Source organism: Lipotes vexillifer, unplaced genomic scaffold (assembly GCF_000442215.2).
Source record: "Lipotes vexillifer unplaced genomic scaffold, Lipotes_vexillifer_v1.1 scaffold356, whole genome shotgun sequence".
Lineage (NCBI taxonomy): Eukaryota > Metazoa > Chordata > Mammalia > Artiodactyla > Lipotidae > Lipotes > Lipotes vexillifer.
The window spans coordinates 3098130-3108250 of record NW_006797342.1 but is presented as its reverse complement, the minus strand read 5'-3'; the positions used below and the strand labels follow the sequence as shown (position 1 = coordinate 3108250).

Sequence of the window (10121 nt, the reverse complement as noted above, 5' to 3'; positions counted from 1 at the left end):
ATTCATCCCAAGCTCCTGACTTATCCCCCCAACCCCACGTTTCCCCTTTGGTAATCGCAAGTTTGTTTTCAACATCTGTAAGTCTGTTTCTGTTTTGTAAATATAAGATAGATAACCAGCAAGGACCTACTGTACAGCACAGGGAACTCTGCTCGACATTCTGGGATAACCTATATGACAAAAGAATCTAAAAACGAATAGATAACATGTGTATGAATAATTGAATTACTTTGATGTACACCTGAAACTAACACAACATTGTAAATCAATTATACTCCAATAAAATTTTAAAAGGATAAGACACATTTGACTAAATGCAATAAATTTTTGTATAGTAAAAAGACAAAACAAAAAAATTAAATTTGATAAATAAATCCAAATGTGTACATTTAAAAACAAAATGCAAACATTCTCTCTGCATCGTCACATCTACCACACCCTTCTGTCTCGTCCCGGAAACGAAGGCCATCAGGCTGCACGCAGTGAAGGAGGGGAGCCCACGAGATCCGTGTGGACGGGGAGGCGACCAGGGACCAGGGCTGCCCCAGGCTCCAGCAGAGCACCACAGGCCCGTCCACTCACTCCCTGCTGAATCCCTGCACCCAGAGACGGCTCTGTTTACCTCACAAAGATGTCCGCAAGGTGGACCGTGTCACGTATTTGAAAGTGTGCACATTTTACAACACGACGGTTATCTGCACCGACTCACAGGGAACCCACTGGATGATGTGATGGCCGTGGGTGTGAGAGCAGCAGCCCTGGGTCTGGGGCTTGGTCCCCTGGCGCCACCGCTTCCCGCAGCCCGATCACTCTCCCCTCTCGTCCTGCAAACGACCAGCGTTTAAACACGTAGCTGTCCCCCTTCTCAAAGCAGACAGCAGCCCTGCTGGCCCCTGCCTGCTGCAGGACCGTTCGGAGGCTGCCGACACGTCTGCCGGCTTATTCCTCCCCATTCTCTCTTGAATCCCCTCTGCCTGCTTCCTGTGACAGCTGCCGTGTCAGGTTCCAGGCCAATGGGCTCTCAGCCCACCTGACACCCCACAGCGGCACTGACAGAGCAGACGGGCTCCCCAGCTTCCAGAACACCCCACACACCGGGCCCTCCCAGCTCCCGGCGGCCTCTTCCCTCCCCTTGGCTGGATCCCCTGCGCCCGACCTCACGCCGGGGCTCGGCCTCTGGTCTTCTCTCCAGGGACGCCATTGGCCCAGAGCTCCGCACGCCCGTCTGCACCAGGAACACAGACTCCCACCTCCGCTCGCCTGGCCTGGACCCCACCCCACCCGTCTCATGTCTCCAAGCATCTGGTTGGCTGGGCCACTTGACCACTTCACAGGCATCTCAAACTCAACAGCCCAAACCCGGCTGCTCATCTTCCTGTCCCACCCCCCCAGCCTCCTCCTCTGGTCCTTCCTGTCTCAGTCACCGTCCTAGTCACTCAGACCAACCCTCTGGGCCCTCCCTGGTTCCTCTCGCAGCCTCACACCTACTCTAACCTCTAATCTGTAAATTCGACGGCTCCATCTGCCAATCCATCCAGAAACCAACCACCTGCCGGCATCTCTGCACCAGCCCAGCCGGCGTCACCGGCACGTCTGCACCCCAGGCTGGCTCTCTCGCTGCTCTGCATCTGCGTCTCCACAGGGACACATTAAATAATGTTGCAGGGAGTTCCAGTCCCTGATAAGATGGAGGAGCCTCTCCGAAAATGCAGCCACACGCGGACAGGACTTATGAACAGCTCTCTCCTGTCATTTTAGGAAAACGGAGGCTTGTTCTCTGGCATCCCAGCCTCCCGGGCGATTTTTGTGCGGCAGTGGGACAGTCTGCAAAAGCCTCGGACTGGGGGAGGGACGCCTCCTCTCCGACTGCCCGGAAGCTGTGTCCCGGGAGGGGACCCTGCTCCCTCTCTCTGTTTTCCCTCCGCTGGCCGGGCGGCTCCGGCGTGGAGACATTGCAGCAGAACAGGGGGAACAAAGCCGCAGTCTGATGTGTAAAAAGGAAAGCACCAGAAAGATCTCAAGAGAGGGAGGAGCTCATGAAAGCACCCCGTAAAGTTGTTCAGGAACTCCTCAGTGATAGACACACAGCTTAGCAGAACAGGACAGTGCAGAAATAGCCCTGCAAAACTAGGGCCAACTGACTTTTGACAAAGGAGCAGAAGCAATTCAGTGCAGGAGCTACCGTCTTTAACAAATGGCGCGGAATACTTGGATATCTATAAGAAAAAAAACCCGCAACCAAAACCTCACACCTTATTCAAAAAACTCAAAATAGATCATAGCTCCAAATATAAACTGTGAAACTACGACTTTTAGAAGAAACATTGGAGAAAACCTTCCTAACATTGGATTTGATTCCAATATTTCAATCTATAAAAAAAAAAAAAAGTTGGGTAAGTGGGACTTCAACGAAACTCAAAACTTTTGCTCTGCAGAGACGCTGTTAAAAGGATGAAAAAGAGAAGATAAAAACTGGGAGAAAATATGTGCAAATTACACAGCTGGCCAAGGACTTTTATCCAAAATATGTAAAGAACGTTCTAAATCTAATGGACTTAAACACAATAATTAACAATCGATGTAACTTTAAAAACGGGCTCCACCAAAGAGGACACACGGGTAGATGGTGAGTTAAGTGCGCGGAAAGCCGTTCCGCATCACTGCAGGGAAGCACAAGCGACAGCACCCCATGCCCATGGGCGGCTGAGAAAGCTGAGCGCCCGGCCTGCCCCTCGGAACGAAAACGCCGCGGCCCCTCGGGAAGCAGTGCAGTAGTTTCCTCCCATAGAACCCAGTGCTCACACTGGTCAGCGCTGACCCTGCGGCAGGGGCTGCAAACTTTTTTGTAAAGGGTCGGACAGCAAAGATTTTAGGCGCTGAGGTTGCCTGGCCACTGCTGCACGTGTGCCGAAGCACATGAGTAAGGGCGGTGCTGCGTGCCAATAAAACTTTATTGACAGAAACAGGTGGTGGCAGGGATTTGGCCCCCATGACCTCAGGCTATAGTTTGCCAACGCCTGCCCTGGAAAATGAAAACTTCTGTTTACACAAACACCCATACACAAAGATTTATAGCAGCCGACAGGGCTTCCAGCAGGACTGCAGACCCCACGTGAGCCCAGAGCTTTGCCTCGGTCGCTGCGGAGCATCTAGCACGGCGCCTGACACACAGGAGGAGCTCAACAAACACCTGTTTGTTGAGGACTTTCATTAGAGCTGTTTTGCACTCCTCACAAACGCAGGTCTTCCCTGGAAGCAGAAATGTTGAAGGGCCTTAAACACCACCACCCCCTGCCTGCCCCTCCACCACAGCCCCGTCTGTCCTCCGCTCACCCATGGTCCCCACTCTGCTCACAAACTCTTACCCCTAAAAAGAAGAAACAAAATCCAGACGTGCTTCTCTGGGCTCACAGTGCAGCTAGAAACCACCACACAGACACTCCGGGGACGACAGATGGCTTCAGCGTTTAGAACGAGTCCGTTCTTAAGCTGAAGCCCGTTGTGAAAAAAGAACTACGCCTGACAGCCATCTCGGTACAGAGGCGACACCTGGGCAGGTAAGGCCATGCCCAGAACAGACCCCTGGACCCACGAGAGGAGGAAAAGGCAAGAGTCCCGTGCTCAGAGTTTTAGGATCACCTGACAACGTGGGGTTTCAACGGGTAAGCGTGCTGCATGACCCGGGAACACGTGTGTGACCTCCAGGCAATGAGGATGCCATCGGAGTAAAGGAGCAGGACCCAGTGGGGCACCATGCCCGGGGACGGGGCCCAAGGCCGGCAGGAGACCCCTGGTCACTGACAGCGTCAGGGCTCCCCCAGGCGAGGCCCGAGCACGGGCAGGTCAAGCCCAGGACGAAGCACGGGAGGCCCATCTGCCTTTTTTTCTGGGCCAGCACGGAGAAAATGAACAGAGACCGGGTGATTGGGCCATACCAGGGGCAGAGCTCCTGAAGAAAGAGCTGGAGCCCATGCAGCGTGGCCCTGCTCCTTTTATTTCATTTTTAATCTTGAGAGAAAGATGAGTCAACATTATGGAAGCAAATTACAGTGAGACTCCCGACAGCCTTAAAAGCGAGAAGAGGAAGCAGGCAGTGACCAGGCAGAGGCCAGCCCGCGGAGCCCCAGCTCGGCCTGGGGACGGTGTTTCCGCTTCCATCAAGGGGAGACTTCAGATGCCAGTGGCCAGCTGGCAGACGCTCCGTCATTACTCACAGGTGCTCACGTCAGGGCAGAGTGACGCTGGCTCTCGCAGACGGGGCTCCGGCTGGAAAGCCAACGCCCGGCACACAGCTGCCCGCGCTGGGAAGCCGCCCAAGGGTGGCCCGGCGGGTCAGAGCAGGATGTGGTACTTCAGCGCCCGGGGCACCCTGTTGACGACCAGCCTCCCGTCATAGCTCAGGGAGGCAAAGAGCCAGGGGTCGGCCGAGGACCAGTCCACAGCATACACGCTGTCCTCGTGCTCCTCGTATGTGGCGATGACGCTGTCCTGGGGAGGCTCCTGGCTCCTACAAGGCACCAGAGACACGCGTGCGTGAGTGAGGCGGGCACCCTGCCCGGCGGTGGCAGCAGGCCTGGTCTTCTCACCTGTGCAATCGGGCAGTCCCCAGGAGCCGAGGGGGCCAACGGGGGCGCCCCTGCGGGAGCCCAGAGCCATCCCGTCCCCAGCCGTGGGCCCTCGCGGCTCGTGGGTGGCCCCCTACCGCCTAACACCTCCCTCCGCGGCTCTGCAGCAGGACGTGCTCGGGCTCGGGGGACGGGGGCTGGGGAACGTTCATGGGGCTAAGTGGACAACGGCCAAAACTCCTGTGACGTCTGCCAGAGGGACCTGGGGACCGGCCGGCACAGCCCCCTGGGGTGGGCATGGGGAGCCCTGCTCAGGACGAGGGTGAGGGGCCGGAAGGCCGGCAGGCCCTGGCCTGGGCTGTGACACCTCCCGGCACCCCGTTCACATGGGAGTCGCTCGCCCCTTCCCTGGGACGCCTGCCCGGGCGGCGCTCACGTGCACGGCCCTGCGTGGGAGCACGCGGAGCCAGGCCGCCCGCCTGGGCCTCCGAGGTCACAGGCCTGCCACGCGCCGGGCTGCTTCTCCACCCAGCAGGGCCTCCTCGGCACTTTTCTCCCCTTTTCATGGCTCTCTCTACCCGAGGAGCTCTCAGCAATCTGGGACTTTTCCCAGGAGAGAGCCAGCCCCATGTGCCCCCTGGCTCGGACCCTCACGCATCCCACGGCCCGACCCTCCCAGGAAGCCAACCTGCGGTGGCCAGCGAATGCCTGGGTACAGACACCGTGTACAAGTCCTTAGGGGACTCCCATTCTCCTGAGCTCACTAAGACATGGGGACCAACCCCAGGAGCAGGCCTGCGGGAAACCGTGGAGGCACCTCGCGCCACTGCCATTGCCCGGCATGCCTGCCAGCCACACGCGCCTTCCTTCCTAGTGTGCTTCTCTGAAGCTGCCCGCGCGTAGGCAGGACCCCTGGATTAACACACGGGGCCAATGAAGGGGCCACCAGCTCTGTCCCCGGTACAGACGGGGCTCGGACGCCTGCTTGGCCGTGAGAAGAGAGGACAGTAGAAAACACCCAAGCCCTGCACGTGGCAGGTTGCTGGACTGAAGCTGCTGCAACTGTATCTAAATACTGAGTTGGAACAGAAAAATAAGTGCATTTGTCTCAAGAGAGACAATCGGTAGACTGCCACCAGCCAGCTTCTCACACAGGAATTTTAGGCTCATCTCAGGTGGGCAGAGGAAGAAATCAGACAGCAGAACAGTGTGAAGAGTCTCCAAACAGAACGACAAACCCCTCTCGTATTTTACGGCTCAGACCACTCAGCTCGACAGGGTTTTATTCCAGAACCTCCTCCCCTGGAGGCGAGAGACTCGACTCCACGATAGCATCTGAATCACAACAGGGAAGCAGCCGCCGCACACGATGGTGCATCTACTCCAGGAACAAGACGTGTCTCCTTTACACCCACGTTGCTGACAAAGGACACGGGCTCACCCCGCCGTCACTGCCCTGGACCAGGCCGCCCTGTGTGAGCCCCGAACCCCAGGACCCTACAGGTCTCGGAGCGCGACCCCATTGTGAAGAAAGAGCCCCCAAGCAGAGCAATTAGGATTGGAAAGAGTTTGGAAAATACTCAGCCGAGATGGTGAGGCTGCGGGAACAGGCAGCGAGGTTTCCCGCACGGCGCCCAGCGTCTCGGGGAAAGCAGTGCGGGGGGGCCGGGCCAGGTCTGGGCCCGAGGTCCCCGGCTTGACACCTGCCAGCGAGGGTGGCCAGTCCACGACCCGATCCAGGACGGCACGGCCAGGAGGGACGCCCGCCACTGCCTCTCCCACAGGGTGTCACGAGGGCAGGCGGAGGTCGCTTCTCACTCCCCAGGGCCACGGCCCTCACAACCTTACATGTGACGCTCAGTAAGAACGTGGACAGACACGCGTTTCAGAGGCCATAGCGGATGGCGCTGGTGCGGCTGCCCTACCGGACTCCATGGCCCGCAGCCCCACGCCTGCCCGCAGACACGCCCGACACCAGCCGCAGGGACCGAGCCACGCCCACCCGCCGGCAGACCGACCACGCCCACAGCCACGCCCACACACCGAAGGCCGCCGCACCCGAGCGCTCACCTCTCCTCCTGCTCGCTCAGGTCGTCGTCGTCCACCAGGTGGCCGAAGGGCTCAGAGGAGATGGACACCATGTTGGAAAGGATGACCCTGCTGTCACTGCTGCCTGTGAGGACGAGCTGGTCGTGCGAGTGGTTGTATCGGACGCCCCACACCCTGTGGGAGGACAGGGAGGCCGCGTCCCACCCGCTCGTCTGTCGCTGGGTGGCTCCGAGCAGGGGCAGGCGCGTGGCAGGGCTCTGAAACCTTCTGAATCCCGACTAACGGAGACCAAATGGCAGCACGGACCCCGGGGGGAGGTTTTACTGCTCAGGAGCCACACAGGCTTTCCAGAATTCTAAAGGCAAAGGCTGCCCAAAAAGCAAAATACGGACTAGAGAGAACCTGTGACATAGGTCGCACCCCAGGGCAGCCTCGCAAGGGCTGTTCTCTGGCCGGGTCACTAGGCCCAGGAGCTTGTGAGCTGGGCCGCCCGCCGGCGGACCCAGGGGACAGCGGAGAGCCGGACTGCCGCTCGGGGCCAGGGGACGGAGCGCCTCCCCAGACCGCAGGAATTACGGCCACTCACTGAACGTGTCCAAACCATACTCCAGCATTCAGGTGGTAAATACACACACACACAGATATGCACATGCACACAAGTGCACACACACACAAGCATGCACACCCATACGCATGCACAAAGAAGCATACATACACACACCAGTACACACGAACATGCACACACACACAAGCACACGCATGGAGACAAACACGCAAGCACATGCACACACATACATACAAGCACACACAAGCATGTACACACAACATGCTTTAGTTGAATAAAAACTGGCTCATACTATGCACGATTTTCTATGACTCGATCTCTCTCACTTAGCAAAAAGTAGCCAGCACATGGCATATATGTAAAAACAGCGTCTCAGGGAGAACGACCAGTCTTGGGCACTCTGTGTGTCCCTGCACACGGCCATCCCGCACTCCCTCTGAGAGTGGCACCATCCCCGCTGCAGTGACGCCACTGGACGGACTTGACCAATCCCCTGCTGCCAGGCCCTGGGCAGCTCCCGGCCTCCCTGCGCTGTGCACAATGCCACGTGGATATCTGTGCACGCTCATTTCTGCCTATTTGAACCGGCACTATTTCAAGAGAAAACGGAATCTAGTGTTTTTCTTCCTTTCCTATGTTTACGAATCACAAACATTCAGATTTGGAATTAGAGTTTCTTTAGGAAAAATAAAATGGGGTTGATTGAATGATTCACAGCAGCACAAACTAAGCTGGTTTGTGCCTTTCCAAACGGTGAAGTAATTAGCAAAATAAATTGCCTAAGCCCCTCCCCCAAGCGGCTCGCGAGGAACGCACCAGTGGGAGTGCTCCTCCAGCGTCTTGACGGGTTCCGTGACGTTGCGGGTGTCCCAGAACTTCACCCTGCAGTCATCCCCGCAGCTGGCCAGGTAGTACTGCTTGTTGGGGTTGAAGTCCAGGTCCCGCACCAGCTGGCCGTGTGCGCTCTCAATGCAGTAGATTTGGCTGTGCAGGGGTGGAGGGGATGGGCACAGGTAAGAGGTGGGACGAGGGACGCCAGTGACTGCACCCTGCACCTTCTCCCGGACCCCGTCCAGCGCAGGATCTAGGTGGGGCGCTCCTGTGCGCAGGCCACGCCTGCAACCCTGCAGAAGGGTGGCTGGTTGGCGGCGCTCAAAGGTGTGACCTGGAATCTTGAGGATGAGAGCGATCCAGAGGGATGAGAGCCATGGAGAAGCAGAGACAGACTCCGGACAGAAAGGCTGACCAACGTCTGGAAGGACGCAGTGAGACAGGAGAAGGAAAAGGGAGGGGCTGGGAAGCAGAGCACAGCGCTGTTGGTGTCGGGAGATGGAGACAGAGAAAAGGAAGGAAAGGTTGGGAAAGCTGTAGAAACACCGAAGGCATGTGTGCCTGCGCCTCTGTGCACACTGGTGCACCCACGTGTGGGTGTGTACACGTGCATGCGTGGGCACAGGTACCCATGTGTGTGCATGTGTGTACGGCTGGTGTGTGCATGCTTGTGCATTGTGTACACACGTGCAAGCACACACCCACGTACGGGCACGCGTGAGCTCTGAAACAGTGCTCGTCACGGCTGGGCCTCATCCTCGCACACAACCCGGTGCTGACACTGGGTTGGGGCGGGCGCAGGCCCGAATTGGCCCCACCACTGTTCACAGTGGTGGGGCCAATTCGGGCCTGCGCCCGCCCCAACCCAGTGTCAGCACCGGGTTGTGTGCGAGGATGAGGCCCAGCCGTGACGAGCACTGTTTCAGAGCTCACGCGTGCCCGTACGTGGGTGTGTGCTTGCACGTGTGTACACAATGCACAAGCATGCACACACCAGCCGTACACACATGCACACACATGGGTACCTGTGCCCACGCATGCACGTGTACACACCCACACGTGGGTGCACCAGTGTGCACAGAGGCGCAGGCACACATGCACGCACAGACCTAACTGAAGCCCTGCCATCCACCTCCAGGCTGCTCCTTGCAGGGTGTGGAATCAGAATATTCCATCTCCTACAGCGACCCCCTCTGACATCACAAACGCAAATCAGAGGTGCAGGTCACCTGAGGCAGGACAGTGGCTTCAGACGAAGAGCTTGTGTCCCAGCAGGATCGACAGGGGCCCCCGCCAGGCCCAGAGTCGGCCCCACGAGACACCCCGTCCACTCTGCCCTCTCCACTTCCTCCCTCGGCTGTGACTTCACCTCTCCTGCAAACACTGGACCTGGTGCTCTGCACGGCTCCCATTGGGACTGCTCCCGTAACCAGCTCCCTCGCCCGGCGCCAAGGTCTCCACAGTCCCATCTCATGCCAGATGACCTCAGTCCTTTTCATCTTTCCTCCCATGTTGGGTTTTCTGGCCCAAAACCACTTTTAAATCTTGAACCGGTTTTTACATCCTGAACCTTCCCAATAGCCTAATATTTTTTCCTAAAATAAGATACCCGAACCTTAAGATCTTCCGAGTGAGACAGGGAAATGAATAAAATTAAGCCCGGCGAGGTCCTAGGGAGCTGGGGAGAGTCATACAGGCACAGAGTATCGACTCAGGCTTTCCTGGGGCTCTGGGGGCAGCGATCTGAATACAAAAGCACAATGCGTTCCAGAAGCAGCACTGAAAGCACCAACACCCAGGCTGTTTGCAGAAGAGACACAACGGCCAAGGAGAAGAGCCCCCGGGTCGCCTGCTGCCCATCCCGCCCAGGGACGGCAGGCAAGGGGGCAGCAGGGCGCTGCCTCCCAGGGCCCCTCCTGCCCCCTGGCTTTGGGGTCTGTAATGTCAGTCTTCAAGGTTCTCATCTAGATACCGAAATCTTCACATCCTTCAAAGAACAATGAAAACGGGAAAAGATAGCCACAGGCCCTGGAGGAATGGATTCCAGTCCCAACACCCAAGCCCACAGCTTTCAGCTTCTAATAGGAAACCCAACAAACCGCCCGCCACCC

At 57.5% G+C, this 10121-nt stretch overlaps 1 protein-coding gene across 1 annotated transcript in view; it reads right to left on the bottom strand.

Annotated features, from left to right (window-relative positions):
- Positions 1–4332: 4332 nt before the first annotated feature.
- The window catches only part of EIPR1 (EARP complex and GARP complex interacting protein 1), an 89729-nt gene continuing 83940 nt past the window's right edge, over positions 4333–10121 (bottom strand). The window contains exons 7-10 of the mRNA XM_007469248.1: positions 7996–8163; positions 6636–6788; positions 5115–5139; positions 4333–4497 (exon numbers count right to left, since the gene is read on the bottom strand). Of these exons, the coding sequence (XP_007469310.1) occupies positions 4333–4497; positions 5115–5139; positions 6636–6788; positions 7996–8163 (511 nt within the window). The remainder of the gene's footprint in view (positions 4498–5114; positions 5140–6635; positions 6789–7995; positions 8164–10121) is intronic.